The following is a 22,046-nucleotide window of genomic DNA, read 5'->3' on the forward strand; positions in this document are numbered from 1 at the left end:
TACCTACCTCCTCCTGTCCTTTCTCCCTACAGTTCTGTCTTTCTCCCTCAGGAACCATCCAGTCAATCTGAGAAAGGAGGAATGACCATTTCCCCCTGATTCTCCCTGAAGTCCTCCCAAGTCAGGGTAGATAACACAGTTCACAACCTCCATCAATTTGGGAACTGCAGAGACACCCCTCACCCCCAGAGCACTGTTTTTAAAACTGGAAGTCCCCAGCTATTCATGAGTAATAAAATCAATTGTGAAATCACAGCAAACACTACTTTTAACAAAATATATCTGAATGTATCTCACATAGGAGAGTAGATATTGGTTCAAGTACACACTTTGTGTATGGAGTCAAAATATACCATATATTTCTTATTAAGGGCTGATCAAAGAAGTTTGAAAGCTATTGTCCTAAATTAATGTGATTCTAATGATTCCTCGGCCAACTAACTATCACCTAAAACCCGGTCACTGTGCCCTCCTCCCGTCATCATGAACCTCCTTCACACCCTCCCTCCCTTACCATGATCCCCCTCAGCTGAGATAATGTACTTGATGGCCTCCCCTATTCATTTTCACTAACATTTCACTTCCTACCACAACACCCCTTCCTGACCTCCCATAAAACCATGGATCTAATCACATGCTCTGGGGTCTTCCCCACTCTCATCTCTCACCCTTCGAGGTCTCTCCCCTGAGAAGGGCAGAGATAAAGCGAAGATGGTGTCCCGGGCGCCAACATAAAGTGTATGGGAAGCAGGATCCACAAGAAGAACAGAGTAATTGTATGTCTGAGGGATGGTGAACCGGGTAAGAAAAGTGTCAGCCTCTGGCAGAAAGAGAGGGAAGAGTGATATCAGTTATCGCTAAAGAAGGGTTAGGCCTACAAAGCCAGAAGAGCCAATTTTTGTTTTCTTCCATTTATTTATCAGCCATCAGGGGAAAAAGACAGAGCCTGACAGGCCATGTAACTTTCCCGGAGATAGATAACCGATGAGGCCAGAATATTTAGCACACAATGCAGTCAAGTATGCTTTCTCTATAAAAATAGAACACTTTATTAAAATAACAACATAAATATTAAGTCTGCAAAATCTATTCATAGCAACATGACACACAATTTGAAAATATCTATAAAAGCTTCAAGTACTCTCCTCTCTAAATTTCCCTTTAAAAAAAAAACAAAAACAAAAAACCCCACTACTTAATAATAACTTCCTTTTACTTAGAAGGGAAATGCTACATTCTTTTCACTAACACACTAGGAGACTACCTCCTCTCTCTCCCACAACCCTTGATCCCTTCCACCTCCATTCTACCCAAAAAGCTAAAAGGTATACAGCATCTGTTCTCAATCTGTGGGTCGCGACCCCTTTGGCAGTCGAATGATCCCTTCACAGGGGTAGCCTAAGACCATCCTGCATATCAGATATTTACGTAACGATTCATAACAGCAGCAACATTACAGTTATGAAATAGCAACGAAAATAATTTTATGGTTGAGTCACAACATGAGGAACTGTATTAAAGGGCCCAGAAGGTTGAGAACCACTGGTATAAACCATAGTAGGCAAGAGTATATGCTTTAGAAATGGATCAGCCCAAGGATAAATCTGGCTCTTTCATTTACCAGCTGTATGATCTTATGTTACTTGCCCTCTCTGAGTATTATTTTCCTCTGTAAATACCACCATCCAGGGTGGTTGAGAGAATTAAATAAAATAACATGTGGAAGCATCTGATACATAGTACAAATCGTTCCTTTCTTCCTTCCTTAAGTATGAGCTCTGTTTTGACCAAATCTAAATCTCACATCAGCATTCAAAATTCTTATCTATTTATGTCACTCTCACATTGAAGTTTCCCTAGCGTCCGTCTTGCTATCTCCCCCTCCCTCCCTTCCACTCTCTCTAAAAAAAAAAAAAAAAAGAAAGAAAGAAAGAAACAAAGAAAGAAAGAGAGAAAGCAAGCATGGGGCGAAAAAATATCCTCTAATCTATTTAAAGATTATAACAAATAAGTTAGCATACCTTCTTAGCTCAATGTCTAGCTCCGGGATTCCTATGCCCCCACTAATACAACTCTATTCTACCTGTTTCATCTGCTCAGCTACCCTCAAGACTGATAGAATGCCCAGCAGCCATTCATTCCTAGATATGCTGATATACGGAGCCCCACCCATCTCCCTACAATCATATTCATGACTGTGCTGTCTCTCATGCTTAGAATAAGCCCTGGTTCCCTCAACCTCCTTTTGTATCCACAGCTCTGCTCCACCTTGCCATCTGGACCTCTCTGGGTCCCTGGACATCAAACCAGCCTGGTAATCACAACTCTACGTAGTGGCTATTGCTCCAGCACAACCTGAAAGCCCACACTCCAATCATTTGTGCTCTCAACTCAAAACATCCTGTATGTCACTGATCTGCAGTTAAGACTAAACCAAAATCAATTAGTTGAGAGGTTTTGCCAACAGGTTGTATTCTCAGCTTCACTGGTTCTGTCTGCCCAAAGTGCTAACACTCAATGCCCACTGAGAAGAAAACAAGACCCACAGCCACACTCATGCCCACCTCAGCAGAAAGCCTCTAAAGCAGTGGTTCTCAACCTTCCCAATGCCTCGACCCTTTAATACAGTTCCTCATGCTGTGGTGACCCCCAACCATAAAATTATTTTCTTTTTTTTTCTTTTTTTTTTTTAAGTCTTTTTTTTTTTTTTTTTAGTTAAGGTATTACAAATGTGTCCTCATCCCCCCTTACACCCCCAACCTCCCCCACACACACAAACTCATACTCCCATCCCCCCGTTGTCCATGTCCATTGGTTTGGCTTATATACATGTATACAAGTCCTTCTGTTGATCTCTTCCCCTTACCTCCGCCCTCCCCTACTTTCCTTCTGGGGATTGATAGCCTGATCACTGTTTCTCAGTCTTTGGGTCTGTCCCTTTTCATCAGTCTATGTTGTTCTCTATAATCCACAAATGAGTGAGATCATGTGGTATTTATCTTTCTCTGACTGGCTTATTTCACTTAGCATAATGCTCTCCAGTTCCATCCATGCTGTTGCAAAAGGCAAGAGTGCCTTCTTTTTTACCGAAGCATAGTATTCCATTGTGTATATGTACCACAGTTTTCTAATCCACTCATCTGCTGATGGGCACTTAGGCTGTTTCCAAATCTTAGCTATGGTGAATTGTGCTGCTATGAACATAGGGGTGCATATATCCTTTCTAATTGGCGTTTCTGGTTTCTTGGGATATATTCCTAGGAGTGGGATCACAGGGTCAAATGGGAGTTCCATTTTTAGTCTTCTGAGGTAGCTCCATACTGTTCTCCACAGTGGCTGCACCAGTCTGCATTCCCACCAGCAGTGCAGAAGGGTTCCTTTTTCTCCACATCCTCTCCAACACTTGTTGTTTGTTGATTTGTTGATGATAGCCATTCTGACAGGTGTGAGATGATAACTCATTGTCGTTTTGATTTGCATCTCTCATATAATTAGTGACTTTGAGCAGGTTTTCATATGTCTTTCTGCCTTCTGTATGTCCTCTTTCGAAAAGTGTCTATCTAGGTCCGTTGCCCATTTTTTTATTGGATTGTTTATCTTCCTTTTGTTAAGTTTCATGAGATCCCTGTATATGTTGGAAATTAAACCCTTATCGGTGGTATCATTGGTAAATATGTTCTCCCATGTAGTGGGTCTTCTTGTTGTTTTTTTGATGGTTTCCTTTGATGTGCAAAAGCTTTTTATTTTGATGTAGTCCCATTTGTTTATTTTCTCTTTAGTTTCCATTGCCCTAGGAGCATTATCAGAGAAGAAATTTCTTCGGCATATGTTTGCGATTTCGCTGCCTGTGGATTCCTCTAGTATTTTTATGGTTTCCCGTCTTATGTTTAAGTCTTTTATCCATTTTGAGTTTGAGTTTATTTTTGTGTATGGTGTGAGTTGGTGATCTAGTTTCATCCTTTTGCATGTATCTGTCCAATTTTCCCAACACCATTTATTGAAAAGACTGTCTTGACTCCATTGAATGCTCTTGCCTCCTTTGTCGAATATTAATTGGGCATAGTGATTTGGGTCGATTTCTGGGGTCTCTATTCTATTTCATTGATCTATATGTCTGTTCTTGTGCCAGTACCAAGCTGTTTTAAGAACAGTGGCTTTGTAATACAGTTTGATATCTGGTATTGAGATCCCACCAACTTTGTGTTTTCTCAGGATTGCTGCAGCTATTCGGGGTCTTTTTTTATTCCAGATGAATTTTTGGAACGTTTGTTCTAGATTTGTGAAATATGCCGTTGGTAATTTAATGGGGATTGCATTGAATCTATAAATTGCTTTGGGTAGTATGGACATTTTGATGATGTTGATTCTACCAATCCATGAACACGGTATATTCTTCCATCTGTTTATGTCTTCCTCTATCTCTTTTTTCAGTGTCCTGTAGTTTTCAGCATATAAGTCTTTTACCTCCTTAGTTAAGTTTATTCCTAGGTATTTTAATTTTTTTGGTGCAATGGTAAATGGGATTGCTTCTGTAGTTTCACTTTCTGTAAGTTCACTATTGGCGTAAAGAAATGCCATGGATTTCTTAGCATTAATTTTGTATCCTGCTACATTGCCGAATTCATTTATTAAATCTAATAATTTTTTGATGGAGTCTTTAGGGTTCTGTATGTACAGTATCATGTCATCTGCAAATAAGGACAGTTTTACTTCTTCTTTTTCAATCTGGATGCCTTTTATTTCTTCATCGTGTCTGATCACAACGGCTAGTACTTCCAGTACTATGTTGAACAGGAGTGGTGAGAGGGGGCATCCCTGTCTTGTTCCTGTTTTTAGGGGGAATGGTTTTAGTTTTTGCCCATTGATTATGATGTTGGCTGTGGGTTTGTCATATATGGCTTTTATTATGTTGAGGTATGATCCCTCAATTCCTATCTTGCTGAGAGTTTTTATCAAGAAAGGGTGTTGGATTTTGTCAAATGCTTTTTCCGCATCAATTGATATGACTATGTGGTTTTTTTTCTCTCAATTTGTTTATGTGATGTATCACGTTTATTGATTTGCAGATATTGTACCATCCTTGCATCCCTGGGATAAATCCTACTTGGTCATGGTGTATGATCTTTTTGATGTACTGCTGGATCCGATTTGCTAGGATTATGTTGAGGATTTTGGCATCTATGTTCATGAGGGATATTGGCCTATAATTCTCTTTCATTGTGTTGTCTTTATCTGGTTTTGGGATTAGGGTGATGTTGGCTTCATAGAATGAGCTGGGAAGTGTTCCTTCCTCTTGGATCTTTTGACATAGTCTGAGGAGGATAGGTTTTAGGTCTTCCTTGAATGTTTGGTAAAACTCCCCTGTGAAGCCATCTGGCCCCGGGCTTTTGTTTGCTGGATGCTTTTTGATTACTGCTTCGATTTCCTCCATAGTTATTGGCCTATTGGGATTTTTAGATTCTTCCTGGTTAAGTTTTGGAAGGTTGTATTTATCTAGGAATATGTCCATTTCCTCCAGGTTGTCTAGTGTGTTGGAGTAGAGTTGTTCATAGTATTTTCTAACAATCCTTTGTATTTCTATGGGGTCTGTTGTTATTTCTCCTCTTTCATTCCTGATTTTGTTTATTTGGGTCCTCTCTCTTTGTTTCTTGGTGAGCCTGGCTAGAGGTGTATCAATCTTGTTTATCCTTTCAAAGAACCAGCTCTTGGTTTTGTTGATCTTTTGTATTGTTTTTTTGGTCTCTATGTCGTTTATCTCCGCTCTGATCTTTGTTATTTCCTTCCTTCTGCTTACAGTGGGCTTTTTTTGTTGCTCTCTTTCTAATTCTTCGAGTTGTAGAGTTAGGTCATTTATTCTCATTGTTTCTTGTTTCTTGCAGTAGGCTTGTAGAGCTATGAACTTCCCTCTCAAGACTGCTTTTGCTGTGTCCCATAGGTTTTGGATTGTTGTGTTTTCACTGTCGTTTGTTGCCATGATGTTTTTTATTTCTTCTTTGATCTCACTGGTGACCCAGTTGTTGTTTAATAGCATGCTATTTAGTCTCCATGTGTTTGATTTTTCTGGATTGTTTTTGTTGTAGTTGATTTCCAGTTTTATGCCTTTGTGGTCTGAGAAGATACTTGATATGATTTCAATTTTCTTGAATTTGAAGAGACTTTGTCTGTGACCCAATATATGGTCTATCTTTGAAGATGACAAATGTGCACCTGAGGAGAATGTATATTCTGTGGCTTTGGGGTGAAATGTTCTGAAGATGTCAATTAATTCCATCTGATCTAGTGAGTCATTTAGGATTGATGTTTCTTTGCTGAGTTTCTGTTTAGAGGATTTGTCCAGTGGCGATAATGGTGTGTTAAGGTCCCCTACTATGATTGTATTGCTGTCAATCTCTCCCTTGATCTTCTCCAGAAGATTTCTGACGTATTTGGGTGTTCCTATATTGGGTGCATATATATTTACCAGAGTTATTTCTTCTTGTTGGACTGCTCCCTTTAGTATTATGAAGTGGCCTTCTTGATCTCTTTTTATGTCCTTCACTTTGAGATCTAATTTGTCAGATATAAGTATTGCTACCCCGGCTTTTTTTTCACTTCCATTGGCCTGAAAAACCTTTTTCCATCCCTTCACCATCAGTCTGTGTGCGTCTTTTTTTCTGAGGTGGGTTTCCTGTAGACAGCAGATATATGGGTCATGTTTTCTTATCCACTCATTTACCCTATGCCTTTTGACTGGGGAATTTAATCCATTTACATTTAAAGTTATTATTGATAGAAACTTGTTAGTCGCCATTTTTGTTCTTTACCGCTGCGTTCCTTCTTTGTTTCCTGTTTTTTCTATTTACAGCAGACCCTTTAGCATTTCTTGCATTGCTGGTTTGGTTGTAATAAACTCCCGTAGACCATTTTTGTCTGTGAAGCTCCTGATTTGACCCTCAATTTTGATTGATAGCCTCGCTGGGTATAGTATTCTTGGATTCAGACCCTTCCTTTGCATGACTTTGTATATTTCATTCCATTCCCTTCTTGCCTGATGTGTTTCTGTTGAGAAATCGGTCGCTAGTCTGATGGGGGATCCTTTGTAGGTAACTTTCTGTCTCTCTCTGGCTGCTTTTAAGATTCTTGCTTTGTCGTTGGTGTTTGCCAATTTAATTATTATGTGCCTTGGTGTCGGTCTTTTCGGGTTCATTTTGTTTGGGACTCTGTGAGCTTCTTGGATTTGTGTGAGTTTTTTCCTCCCTATATCAGGGAAATTTTCTGTTACTATTTTTTCAAACAGGTTTTCTATTCCTTGCTCAGTTTCCTCTCCTTCTGGCACCCCTATTATTCGGATGTTGTTTCGTTTAGCATTGTCCCAGAGTTCTCTTAGGCTCTCTTCCTGCTTTTTAATTTTTTTTTCTAGAAGCTGTTCTGTTTGGGTATTTTTTTCTACCTTGTCTTCTAGCTCACTGATACGGTCCTCTGCTTCTTCTAGTCTACTGTTGATGCTTTCTATTGAGTTCTTTATGGCAGTGATGTCGTTTTTCATTTCTTCTTGGTTTCTCTTCATTTCCTCTTGGTTCTTCTTCATTTCCTCTTGGTTCCTACACATATTGTTGAATTGGTCTTCCATTCTTTTCATCCACCTTATGACCATTACTCTGAATTCTTTCTCTGACAGGTTGCTTGCCTCCATTGCCTCTATTTCGTTTACTTCCTTTTCTGATGATGCCTGTTTTTCTTTCATATTTGGGTTGGTTCTTTGTTTCACCATGATTTCTCTTCTCAAGGTGTTTGGTTATGTAGATCTCTCTCTGTTGCGCTGATTCAAAGGCACAAAATACAACACAACAAGGCACAACGTACAAGGCACCAAACTAAATGCATTCACGATATTAATAACCCCAAATAAAGGTGACCCCCCCGAGCGAAGAGAATTAGGGGGTAAAGAAGAAAAAAGAGAAAAATATTAGAGAGAAAAATAAAAAAACAAAAAGTAGTGCTGAAATGAGATTGGGAAAAGGGAGAGAAAAAAAAAAACACAAAAAGACCAAAAAAAAAAAAAACCAAAAAAAAAAAAAACAACAACAACAAAAACAAAAAAAAATTAAGAGAATGAAATAGAGGTGGGGAAGAGGCTATTTGTATGGGGAGAGCGAGGGATTGGAAATTAGATATATAAGTAGGGTGAAATTTAGACAGTGGGTAGAAAGAAGGAATAGGTAAAATCCAAAGCAGGAATAGGGTAAGAGAAACAGGACAACAAAAGGGGAAAAGTGAGGAAGAGAGTTTTGGCTTAAGGGTAAATGTGAGATAGAGAGAAATGATGCTAAAGGAACAATGAAAATAGAGTGTAGAACACTAATCCCAAAATAAAATAAAGAAAAATAAAAAAAATAATAAAAAATAAAATGACCCTTGAAAAAATGGTAAAAGGATAGCAATAATACTGGTTAAAAAATGTAGTAATTAAAAAGGTAAAATCAGGTGATGAAAAAAATAAAAAATAAAAAAATAAATAAAATAGGTTCTTAATGAAATGGTGAAAAAAGAATTAAAAATATATATATATAAAAATATTCGGAAGTGAAGGTGCTTCAGATCTTCCACTCTTCTTTTTGGCATGCCTCAGTCCTGCCAGGCATTCAGGGGAGTGTTGAACTTCCCTGCGATACACTGTCCCTCCGTGCAGTAAACCACAGACCTGATTTTAAGGCAGGTTGTATTTTTTTACCAGACTGCCTTTATTTGTGATCGCAAAAGAGACAGTTCGTGGCTCTGCCTCTGGGTGGCAGTGTGTCTGGATTTACCTCCGAGGCTCTAAGTCCTCTCTATCAGTAGGGTTTTGTCCTCTATGGTATTTGGAACTGATTCGGGAAAGACCACTGCCCAGAGCTGGTTCCTTGCCACTGTCCGCTGTTTCCCAGGCTCCCCAAAAAGAACTTTCCCCTACAGGCTCTGCGAATGACCCCAACTGGGGAATCCCATGCGCTGGGTTTAATAATCAAATGCACGGATCTAAGGGGAACTGTAACAAGAGCCTGATAGTTGTGCGAATTCGCAAGCCTCCACCTTCCAGGTCTGCGCACAGTCTCTGCGTGCAGTCTCCACGCGCCCACTCGCCCCTGGCACCAAGCAGCCAGCAGATTGGCAAAGTCCAAGGCTGCTCCTTTACATCCAGTCCAGCTATGGGCTCATTTTTCGCGTTCCCTTCTGCCAGCAGCCCTGTGGGGCCCCTTCCCCACTCGCGGGTCACGCTGGTCCCAATGGCTGCGGACTCTGTGGGGAGCAGATTCCTCCTCGCGCGCGAGCTCGGTCCTCCCTCCAACCCGAACTGCAAACCGCACCTTTAGGGGATGTCCAACCTTTCCGTGAGAAGAAGCAGTGCTCGTCTGAGTTCACGCAGTCACGCTGCTTGAGATCCCTTGTTTCCAGGTTAGTAGCTGGTCTCTGGATGCCGGCAACAACCACCCAAGATGGCGCAGTCTCCGCTGCTTAGCTGGCGCACCAGGAGAGGCTTCAGCCGCAGTCTCCAACCGTCCTTTTTTTTCCCTGGGGGGTTCTCAGTCTTTCCTAGCTGCAGACAATCTCTCAGCTGAAAATCCTCTACCTATTCAGGCTGAATGTTACCCGTTTCAGCTGCTCACCCTTATCTGCTCCAGGACAAGGCACAGGACACGTCCGCTTATACCTCCGCCATTTTCCAAGCTCCTCCATAAAATTATTTTCATTGCTACTTCATAAGTGTAATTTTGCTACTGTTATGAATCGTAATGTAAATACCTGATGTGCAGGATGTATTTTGGCGAATCCTGTGAAAGGGTCGTTCAACGTCCAAAGGGGTCGCGACCCACAGGTTGAGAACCGCTGCAAGTGTGAATCACTCCAATGACCACTTTTAACCTTGTGGCAAACCCTGGCTTCTTGCCCAGCTTTTGAAAGGACCACATCTCCCTCCTCCTTTTTTCTTTCTGGAGACTTTAAAAATCATTTACAGAATTTTAAGTCAACTCAATGAGCGGTTTCCCAACATTCAATGGAGGGAACGGGTAGAGAGAGCAGGCAACCTTAGGAAATTAGGGTTGTGATAGATCGGCTTGTGGGGGGATGGGAGCTGGTGTCAGAGATGGAAGGGAACTGGGAAGTGGGTTGCGGAATATTAGGGCTGTGGGCAGGACAGACGGGGGGGGGGGGTAGAACTAATGAATGATGTGCGAATGAATTTGAGAAGTGGGCAGTTGGAAATGCTGAGCTGGTCACCAAAAGAATGGGTGGGTGGAATAGAATGGAATGAGAGATCTCCGGGTTTGGAAGCCAGGATGGGTACCAAACTGGCGTGACCGACACAGGGTGCATGTGTGGTAGGAGGATAATAAGGGAGAGAGAACTGCGAACAGATGGCCTCCTGCAACTCCCAAACCCGCCCTGGGCCTCAGTGCCCAAGTCTGCACCGCGACGGACTTAACCCTCCCGCGGTTCTGCGAATAAGGGGCCGCGGGAGCCGCCTGGGAGTGTCGCATGGGCCGAGTCGCGAGGCCCAGCCGGGATGCGATGGAGCAGCACCGCGAGGGAGTCCCGCCTGGTCTCGGACGCGGATGGCCGTTATGGCCGGCGCGGAGGGGCCCAGGATGCGGCTGCCTGGGTCCGGGGAGCAGGAGGGTGTAGGCACCCGCGGGCGGCGCCAGGGCGCGGCGGAAAGGGCTGAGGGCGAGGGCGCCCGCGCCTTACCGGAGACGGGAAGCGAGGTCCTGGGCACCCAGCGGGGAACCAGACCGCACACCGGGCCGCTCAGCACCGCCAACAGCAGCAGCGGGAAATGCGAGCCCGGAGGCGGCCAGGGAGCCGGACGGGGCGGCGCGGCCGAGGCCGGCATCTGTGGGTCCGCCTGGCCGCCGGGTGGGGCGCGCCCTACCGTTTCTGCTCAGGGCCGCGGCACCCCGGGCCTGGGTCCCGCTGGTTTCTCCTCAGCCGGGTTTGGCCTCTGGCAGGCGGACAGCATGCCACACGGCCCCGCCCCTTCAGGAGGAAACCAATGGCGGTGCTGCTTTTCTCCTCCAGCCAATCGGGGTTGAATGCAGCGTGGGAGGAGCGGAGGTGCCCCGCCCTGTAGGGGCGGAACCAGGCCCAGGTGTGGGCGGGCGTTCTTTCCCCACCTCGGGCTGGAGGGTCCTCTTCTGGGCAAGGGCGAGCACTGAGAAGAGGAAAATTCCTGACCAACCAGGTAAAGTTGGAGACCCAGCTGTCCCGCTGATTGGACCGGGCACTCCTGTCCCAGCTGGGTTTTGTCAAGGGGACCATCGGAATCTACAGCAAGTGAATGAAAATGGAATGAGGAGCGCGGGGCAGAGCCGCCTGCAATGGTGGAGGTTTGAAAAGACTTCCTAGAGCTTCCCAAGGGAAGGCTAAACTCTGACTTCCATGAGGGCAGGCGCCATTGTGTGTGTGTCCACTGTACCCCAGTCCTAGCACAGCGCCTGGCACAGAGTACGCCCTCAGCAAATATTTATTGAATAAAAGAGTGACTGACTCAGTGAATGGATGAGTGAGTGAGTGGATGATGGAGAAGAGAAAGGTTAAAGCCAAGAGCACAATGCAAGTACCACTGGAATATTCCATGGGGGTAGCTGACAGGAAGTGTCAGGGGTAACACTATTCTCCACAGACATCCAAACCTCTACCCACACACCTCACCCGCCACCCCGCGGCCTTGGAGACCGAGCTCCTGGGGTGCAGCCTGAGCTGGACCCAGAGGCGACTCCCGCCTCCAGCCGCCGGCCTGAGGGGGGTGCCTTCCGCTGCGCAGGTATGTGCGGGGGAGCCCAAGGGCCGGGTGATGGGTCTTGGCCCTCCCCCAGCAAGTGGGGACCCCAGCGCTTCTCCACTCCTCAGGGCAGGAGAAGGGCTAAGGAGACCCGAGGGAGGAAACGAGGGAAACAAGAAGCCACCTGGGCTTTGGCTGGCTCGAGCCCCAGGCGGTGTTAGCAGCTCAGGTTGGGGCAAGAGGGCGCCCAGAGGCCCAAACCCACCGGGTGTGGGTCCGGCTCAGCCCTGGCAGGCTCAGCCCTGGCAGGGGGTTCTGACCAGAAGACGGACGCCTTGTCTCCCGACGGCTCTCCCAAGCCTGGGCCCTGGGCCACCCATGTGTCAGGCACGCTGAGCGCAGCCACACCTGTGACCCACGACTCTTTGAGGGGCCCACGGAAATGTTCTAAATTCTTGTAAAGTCAGGGGGAAAAAATGAAAGAATCAAAGAAAATGTTTTGATTTTTTTTTCTTACGTCAGAAAACAAAGTGAAACTTTTGGGCCCGAAAAAAAATCTATTCATTTTTTTTTTTTTTTTTTTTTAATGAGGAGAGAGTCCAGGGAGACCAAACTGCTCAGGATCACCCCTCCCTCATGGCTCAGTGGTTGAGAATCTTTTTTTTTTTTTTTCAAAATATTTTTATTTATTTCAGAGAAGAATTGAGAGAAGGAAACATCAATGATGAGAGAGAATCATTGATAAGATGCCTTCTGCATGCCCCCTACTGGGGATCAAGCCCGCAACCCGGGCAGGAATCGAACCTGGGACCCTTCAGTCCACAGGCCAATGCTCTATCCACTGAGCCAAACCATGAACCAGGAGGTCTGGGTTCAATTCCCGCTCAGTGCACATTCCCAGGTTGTGGGCTTGATCCTCAGTATGGGCCATGCAGGCAACAGCAAATCAATGATTCTCTCTAACTCCTTCTCCCTTCCTCTCTGAAATCAATTTAAAAAGAGAGAGAGAGAGTAGCCCTAGCCAGTTTGGATCAGTGGAAAGAGCGTCAGCCTGCAGACTGAAGGGTCTCAGGTTTGATTTTGGCCAAGGCACATGCCCGGGGTTGTGGGCTCAATCCCCAGTAGGGGGCATGCAGAAGGCAGCTGATCAATGATTCTCTCTCATCATTGATGTTTCTCTCTCTCTCTCCCTCTCCCTTCCCCTCTGAAATCCATAAAAAAATAATAATAGACACATCTCTTATCTCCTCCCCCACCCCCCCACCCGCCACCACCACCAATCTATTTCCATACCTGGGAATCTTTGTTTAATGTGTCTGCAGGTCTTTGCGCTTGAGAATAATACTCATCCTGAATCTTCTGTGGCTTCTTCATGTCCCAGTTGTAACTTTAGGAACCCTGATAAGTGCCATCTAGGTTGTAACCTAAAGCCTTTGGGATGCCCAAGCTTTCTCTGTGTGAGAGAGCTATCAGGCCTCATTATCAAACCATTCATTCCCCCTTTGTTGCTCCGGGTAATAGAGAACGTAGCCTCCTGTCCCTGGACTTGACCAGCACGCCGAATGAGAGAGAGATAGAGACCATAGTAGGCGTGCACAGCAGGGTCCTTCTCTGGCCTTCTCTGTGGTGCTTTCCAGCCAGAGGAGTCATTGGTTTCCCTTTTCAAAGGGGCTGGTCTATTTTGCCTGTCACAAGACAAAGAGTATAGCTCAATGATTTATTTTAATTTAGGGTCAGAATGCAGATATTCCAGCTCTCGAGAAAGTTCCCAGACCACTTCTACCGCAGCCATAATAATTTCTCAAAATTAAGTTTTACTTTTATCCAAGAAGCACATTTAAGATATTTACTTTTATCTATTAATTTTTACTTATGTAACTTTTACATTGTTTAAAAGTTAAACAATGCCAAAAGGCTAATAAGGAAAAACAGATATCTCCTGTCTAATTTACTCTTTTTTAAAATATATATATATATATATATACTTCTTTATTGATTTCTTTATTGACTCAAAACCACACTTATAAGGTTTTTCAATAATTTTCTAGAAACCATCGATAATTTTAGTGAGAGCCTCAAGAAATCTAGTGAGACCCTGGAGGATATGAAAAAGGACCAACTAGAAATTAAGCATACACTGACTGAAATAAAGAATATTATACAGAGATCCAGCAGCAGACTAGAGGATCACAAGAATCAAGTCAAAGATTTGAAATACAAAGAAGCAAAAAACACCAACCAGAAAAACAAAAAGAAAAAAGAATCCAGAGAAGAACCAAGATGGCGGCATAGGTTAACGCTGGAGTTTGCTGCTTTGAACAACTACTTCAAAAGTGAAACTAAAAGACGGAAGGGACATCACCCAGAACCACAGGAACGCTGGCTGAGTGGAAGTCCTACAACTAGGAGGAAAGAGAAACGCATACGCACGCTCAGAGGAGGCACAGTGCTGAAGTCAAATTCTGAGGTGCGGAGTGCGTGGAGCGGGCTGGCAGCGGAGGGCGCGGTTGGCGTTTTCAATCGGGAGGGAGTCGCAGACTCTGAGCTCCAGATAGGGGCGAGTCTTTAGGGACCCAGACTCAAACGGGAGAAGCGGGACTGTCTGGCTTCGGTCAGAGCGAGTGCAGCTTTCTCTCCGAGCTTTGCAGCTGGTGCTGGGACTCAGAGAGGCAGAGCCCCTGGGGACAGGACTGAGAGCCGCCAAACTGCTCTCTCCGGCCCACCCTGTTGATCCTGTGCGACCTGCCCCGCCCAAGCCGTGCACAGAGGCATTTGCTGGATAGCCTCAGGCAAAGGCTAGATTAGCACCTCCCTAGAGGACAGAAGTTCTCTCACTGCTGACACAGCTGATTCTCATAGCCACTTGGCCTGGAGGTCAAACCCTCCCTGGAATTAGCTACAACAATCAAGATTTAACCATAAGACTGGGAACAAAGACCACTAGGGGGTGCACCAAGGAAGCATAACAAAATGCGGAGACAAAGAAACAGGACAAAATTGTCAATGGAAGATCTAGAGTTCAGAACCACACTTTTAAGGTCTCTCAAGAACTGTTTAGAAGCCGCCGATAAACTTAATGAGATCTACAAGAAAACTAATGAGACCCTCGATGTTATATTGGGGAACCAACTAGAAATTAAGCATACACGGACTGAAATAACGAATATTATACAGACTCCTGACAGCAGACCAGAGGAGCGCAAGAATCAAGTCAATGATTTGAAATGCGAGGAAGCAAAAAACACCCAACCAGAAAAGCAAAATGAAAAAAGAATCCAAAAATGCGAGGATAGTGTAAGGAGCCTCTGGGACAGCTTCAAGCGTACCAACATCAGAATTATAGGGGTGCCAGAAGATGAGAGAGAGCAAGATATTGAAAACCTATTTGAAGAAATAATGACAGAAAACTTCCCTCACCTGGTGAAAGAAATGGACTTACAGGTCCAAGAAGCGTGGAGAACCCCAAACAAAAGGAATCCAAAGAGGACCACACCAAGACACATCATAATTAAAATGCCAAGAGCAAAAGACAAAGAGAGAATCTTAAAAACAGCAAGAGAAAGAAACTCAGTTAACTACAAGGGAATACCCATCCGACTGTCAGCTGATTTCTCAACAGAAACTTTGCAGGCCAGAAGGGAGTGGCAAGAAATATTCAAAGTGATGAATACCAAGAACCTACAACCAAGATTACTTTATCCAGCAAAGCTATCATTCAGAATTGAAGGTCAGATAAAGAGCTTCACAGATAAGGAAAAGCTAAAGGAGTTCATCACCACCAAACCAGTATTATATGAAATGCTGAAAGGTATCCTTTAAGAAGAGGAAGAGGAAGAAAAAGGTAAAGATACAAATTATGAACAACAAATATGCATCTATCAACAAGTGAATCTAAGAATCAAGTGAATAAATAATCCGATGAACAGAATGAACTGGTGATTATAATAGAATCAGGGACATAGAAAGGGAATGGACTGACTATTCTTGGGGGGGAAAGGAGTGTGGGAGATGCGGGAAGAGACTGGACAAAAATCATGCACCTATGGATGAGGACAGTGGGAGGGGAGTGAGGGCGGAGGGTGGGGTGGGAACTGGGAGGAGGGGAGTTGTGGGGGGGGGGGGGAAAGAGGAACAAATGTAATAATCTGAACAATAAAGATTTAATTAAAAAAAAAAGAAAAAAGAATCCAAAAATATGAAGATAGTGTAAGGAGCCTCTGGGACAACTTCAAGCGTACCAACATCCGAAATATGGGGGTGCCAGAATAAGAGAGAGAGCAAAACATTGAAAACCTATTTGAAGAAATAATGACAGAAAACTTCCCCTACCTGGTGAAAGAAATAGACTTACAAGTCCAGGAAGCACAGAGAACCCCAAACAAAAGGAATCCAAAGAGAACCACACCAAGACACATCATAATTAAAATGCCAAGAGCAAAAGACAAAGAGAGAATCTTAACAGCAGCAAGAGAAAAAAAAGTCAGTTACCTACAAGGGAGTGCCCATACGACTGTCAGATGATTTCTTAACAGAAACTATGCAGGCCAGAAGGGAGTGGCAAGAAATATTCAAAGTGATGAATAACAAGAACCTACAACCAAGATTACTTTACCCAGCAAAGCTATCATTCAGAATAGAAGGTCAGATAAAGAGCTTCACAGATAAGAAAAAGCTAAAGGAGTTCATCACCACCAAACCAGTATTATATGAAATGCTGAAAGGTATCCTTTAAGAAGAGGAAGAAGAAGAAAAAGGTAAAGATAAAAATTATGAACAACAAATACACATCTATCAGCAAGTGAATCTAAAAATCAAGTGAATAAATAATTTGATGAACAGAATAAACTGGTGAATACAATAGAATCAGGGGCATATAAAGGGAGTGGACTGACTATTCTCGGGTGGGAAAGGGGTGTGGGGGGTGCGGGAAGAGACTGGACAAAAATCATACACCTATGGATGAGTGCAGTGGGGGGGGGGGGTAAGGGCTGAGGGAGGGTTGGGAATCGGGTGGAGGGAGGGGAGCTATGGGGAGAAAAGAGGAACAACTGGAATAGTCTGAACAATAAAGATTTAATTTTAAAAAAATAAAAAGAAACCTTGGGGAAAGGGGGGGGTGGAATCTCATTAAAATTCTTTAATTATCTGGTTACAATTCCTCCTAATAATAAAATTTGTATGCTATCAAAAAAATTTATGCAGACTAAATAAATTTGGATCATTTTTTTGTATCCTATTTCTTGCTTTTATAGTACTTATTTATTGTTTAACGTTGTATTATAAGCACTTTGCTGAATCTTTAAATAGTCTTAGAAAACTTAGTTTTTGATCTCTGCAGAATATTCCACCATATGCATGCACCATAATGAATTTATCTCCTCCTCTAGTGTTAGATAGATCAGGTGACTCCTTAGTTGTCAAAACAATTCAGTCCTTTTCCTCTTTGACTTTCCACATTACTTTATGTTATTGAACATCCTTCTTCCTTGAAAAGTTCCTCCATTGCCTTCTGTGATATCTTCTCCATCTTCTTCTTCACAACCGAATAATAGTTCTGTCTTCAGTTCCTCCCCAAGGTTCTATCTAGGTCCCATCTAGCCTCCTCTTCCCCTCTTTCATCTCTTTCCCTGGGTGAGCTCTTTTTCTCTTGGCTTCATTGTGAAGGATTCCCAAATCCATAACCACAACCCTATCCTCATTCCAGTGTTCTAGACCACCAACTTCCCTGTCTATTGTACATGACCATTAGGATAGTCATGTACCAACACTACTGAGCAAGCAAAGGGAGTCATCTTTAACTTTGCATGATCCTTTGAACCCATACATGTCACTGCCATCTCCTCAAGGCTCAGCTTGATGCCTTAGAATCACTGTCCATTCTCTCCTTCAACCTCCACTTCATCAAGTCACCAAACCCTGTAGAATCTACTCCTGCAATGTCTCCCACAACAATTTCTCATATTCCATTCTCACTGCTCCACTTAAACTTTAAATTTTCATTCCCCACTTGCATGTATGTCTTACTTGGTCTTTCCTTCTCTCTTTCTGTTCCCTCCAATTCCTCTTACCTCCAACCACCATATTCACCCTTCTAAAGGTTGACTTTAATTTGGGGCGCTTACCTGTTCAAGAATCTTCAGCAGTTCACCATTACTCACCAAATTGAGTTCTGAAATTTAAGGCCCAATATCATATGACCTGCCAAACCCTCTCCAACCTCATTTATCACTTCCTTTCACATACAATGTGGAAGAGGAAGAGCATGGCTCCAGAGTCAGATCCTACTTAGTCGTGCGATGGCTTTGGGTAAATTATCTGAGCCTTTGCTCCCCCATCCATAAAATGGGAGCACAGATATCATTTGTTGTTGGGAGGATAACATGAGATCAAGTACAGAAAGCATAATACCAGGCATACAGAAGGTTAAGAAGGTAAGTGTCAGATATTATTACTTTTATTACACCACTGCAATCAAACTGAATTGCTTAGTTTCCCCCTACAAGTTTTAGGGTTTATTTTACATCCCCTACTTTTGCTCATACTATTCCCTCTGCCTGCTGCTCTCACTCATCACCTTCACCTTTTGAAATCCCCCTATACTCAAAGGCCCTGCTGTTTCTCTAAACTTTTCCTTGACCACCAGCAACAAGAGCTCTCCCCATGTCCCTCTGGGCTCTTGGCTTCCAACACTGCTGAGGCACTTATACTGCCTTCTGGTGAGCTGTGTCAGACTTTATCTCCCTATAAACTATGGTGGGCCGTTCTTATATTTAATATCTTCTACACAACCCAGCCTAGGGTCTGTCACAGAGCTGAAAATTGGGAACATTAATCAAAAAATTAAGTGGATGACATTTCCTGTTTCTCAACAACAACAAAAAAAATCCATCTTGATGCCTGTCTATTGCACAAATATTTATTAAGCATCCAATTAATCTTACTAATACATCTTATTAAGCCTAGCATTAATGACTATGGGCCTTGTCCTCTTGATGCTTACAGCCCCATTCAGAAGATTATATTCTCAGAAAGAAAATTGAGAATGAGTCAGGACAATATTTAACAATGTGTTTAGTTAACTATAATCAAAGTTCACAATGTAATCCAGACAGGTTCCTGGGTGGTTAACTATAATCAAAGTTCACAATGTAATCCAGACAGGTTCCAGGGGAAGGAGGGACAGGCAGAGCAGAAATCTTCACCGGAAAGTTGAGCTCACTGAAAGACAGACACATTAAGGTAGGGAAAGTAGAGGGAGGGGTGATTTTACAGCAGAATAATTACTAGTATATATGCTGGGTGGGAAGGGGGCAGATAAACTACTAAGAGTGTGCCTCCCACTAAGTTAATGATTCTTTGTGCTGGGATACCAGTGGATGACAATGGACGGAGTGACCCTGTTCGCATGTATAATTATCATAATCATACACACCAGGGCTTAACATTTACCTGCCAGAGGTTGACGGGAGTAATAGGTGTCTCCCAAACCTGTAGTTGAATGAGAGCACCTGCAATTCCTAGAGAACTCGCTTTGATTAAAGAAGTTACTTTTCTATTTAGAGATTCTAAGTTGCTGTTCTGATTGGGAAGATCACATCTCTATGCCACAACCTAAGAGAAGGAGGTGGGACTTCCCTCTCAGCCACATGCGGCTTAAGGAAGGCATGAGGCGATTGTGAGTTATGGGATGTAATGTAAGGGATCCTAGAAAGAAACTGCCCCCACGAGCCCGTCCACATGCCTGAAATGACACCAGGCTGTATCGCGCAGTTGTAGCCAGTTCTCATCTTACAAATGTAAGTCCTCCTGAGGAAAGCCACTTTCTTCTCTCATCTTTGGTTTGAATGCGAATTGCATTCATCGGAGGGGAGGAGAGAAGGCATAGCCATAGAAGAAGGATGGAGGACAGGTTCCGGGAAGGAAAAGTGGGGACAAATCACCACCACCCTGTCTGGTCTAAAGGAAAAAGCCTCCTGTCCAGAGAGGCTGGATTCCTCTGCTTCTGCAGGAGGCTGCCCTGCGCGGGCTGTCAGCGCGGTGGAGCCCACCCCTGGGACGTGCAGAGCTGCAGGTCTCGCCTGCCCCCAGGAGGGAGAGCACCTGGGAGGGCAGCTGACCCTGCGCGATCCGGGGGGCCGTGAATGCAATTATGTAAGGGCTCATGAGACCCGAGGGCCAGCCTGGCGCTGCAGTATGGGCGCGAAGTGACCGACGACCACGCGAGACACTGATCGGGTCCCTGCCCGCCACAACCCTGGCAAAGGCTTTGGTGAAGGCCCGGGAGAGGATGCGCGCCCGCTCAACCCGGGTCCGCCCCGCGCTGCAGCTCTCCAGGGCCCGCGAGGCCTGCTCACGGGGAGTTTCAGGTTCAGGTAGACTGCAGGGGTTTCAGTGAACGACGTGTTGTATCCGAAGTCGAAGTTCACGGGATCTTACTTCCGTCTCTAATTCGGTTTTCATCTTCTGTATCCAAGTGACTCTCCCTGGGACTCAGCCCACAGCGCCCAGGTGGTGCTCGTGCTGCCACCTGCAGGTGAGAGGGGGAATTGTAGTTGGTGGCCCGTGACTGGAGGGAGGATTTCAGGACAGGGTTGAGTGGATTTCAGATTGCTGGAATCACTGACATTGAAATATGTTCATTCCAAACAGCACAGCAATTGGCAAAAGACTTATCTAGCCTCCACACGTCCTCTGGAGGTTTCCCTGTAGTTTGGCTTTTCATTTGTGGATATGGAAGGGATTTGATAATATATATTTGCACAAATACAATTAGGTGGTGTAAAACAGATGTTCACCACCAAAGCATGTAATTGATCCATATAGGTCAGTGCTGGTATGTTACTGGTGCCGTCTCCATGAAGTCTCTGTGATCCCCCGCCCCCTCCCCGTCGGCTCCTCCTTCCCGATATTGTTCAGAGTGGCCCCTGTGACAACACCAGTGGTCATCATCTGAATCACTTACAGCCCCATGGGTTACCCCACCACCCTACACTCCTGCACCACGGCGACTCTCTCTGCAGGTATCCCAACACCGCAGTTTTGAAAGTGAGTGATTGTTTAAAAGATAATTTTAGAACAATTCCATTAGAGTGATGGGTAAGAGCACAGGCCCTGGCTGCCTAGGTTTGATTCCTGACTCCAACTTTTTCACCTGGTGGCCTGAGAAAGTCACTTATTCTCTCTATGTCTGTTTCCTCACCTATGATAGTACAGTCTGCATGAATTGTTGTGCATTTTAAATGAGAGAATGTACTCGAGCACCTGCAGTACAGTGTACTGAGGAAGAGGATGTGCTCTGAGCATGGAATGCCCAGATGTGTGTCCAGGCTCTGCCACTAGCTAGTATGGGGGATATGGGATAAGTCACTTCACTTCTCTGTGCCTTGGGTTTCTCACCTTTCTTCCCTGACCTATGCTGAGCTCTGTGAAGCTCAGGACTGTAGTTAGCATCTCAGTTGTCTAAAAAGTTTTTCAATTTTCTGTCTCTAAGAAAAGAAATGCAGAGAAGAAACACTTTTTACTGAACAGAGTCAGCAAACATGATATTACTTGAGACACTTGATAATAGATCTATCCCAATCTATAGAGAAAGAGACTTAGAATAGATTTTATCATTTTGGCCAAATATCCCAAAGGAAGATCTTCCTTTCCTGATTAGTAATAACAATAAAACAAGTAATATATATGAAATGTCGCCCTAACCAGTTTGGCTTAGTGGATTAGAGCATCTACTCATGGACTGAAGGGTCCTGGGTTCGATTCTGTTCAAGGGCATGTACCTTGGTTGCGGGCTCAATTCCCAATAGGGGGCATGCAGGAGGCAGCTACTAGATGTTTCTAACTCTCTATCCTTCTGCCTTCCTCTCTGTAAAATCAATAAAATATTTTTTACATAAAACATATATATCCAAAGTTAACCATGAGCAGGCACTAGACCAAGCATATTACACACATAGGTTCAATCAAGTCCTTCCGTAACCCCCCATACTCTACTTATCCTCTTTTTATGGATGAAGAGGCAGGCTGAGAGCTGGGACTTGCCAGTGTCACACAGCTAGTAAGTAAAGTAGCAGAACTGGGACTTGAACCCACGCCTGTCCAATGCTGAGAGAGAAGGCTCTCACCTCTGGCTGGCTAGCCTGCCTCCCAGGAGTGGCAGGGCAGCAGCTGCTGGCTTGCTCAGGAGAGGTGCCTGATGTGGAACAGCAGATGCGCTGAGTGTGTGCATGCTTCCTACCCTATCTGTCTGGCTTCCTTCGCTTTGATTTACCTTGCATTTCAATTGGTTGAGGTTTATACCAGAGTCATC

At 44.2% G+C, this 22,046-nt stretch overlaps 1 protein-coding gene across 1 annotated transcript in view; it reads right to left on the reverse strand.

Annotated features, from left to right (window-relative positions):
• LOC308526075 (semaphorin-4F-like) overlaps positions 1-10,951 on the reverse strand; it is a gene marked incomplete at its 3' end in the record, with an annotated part of 34,819 nt that extends 23,868 nt beyond the window's left edge. Inside the window, 3 exon segments of the mRNA XM_081101045.1 lie at positions 8-67; positions 669-820; positions 10,705-10,951. Coding sequence (XP_080957171.1) covers positions 8-67; positions 669-820; positions 10,705-10,849 — 357 coding nt within the window. The 5' untranslated portion in view covers positions 10,850-10,951.
• Between the last annotated feature and the right edge of the window lie 11,095 nt (positions 10,952-22,046).

The sequence above is a fragment of the Myotis nattereri genome, assembly GCF_964212035.1.
Source record: "Myotis nattereri genome assembly, chromosome: 10".
Lineage (NCBI taxonomy): Eukaryota > Metazoa > Chordata > Mammalia > Chiroptera > Vespertilionidae > Myotis > Myotis nattereri.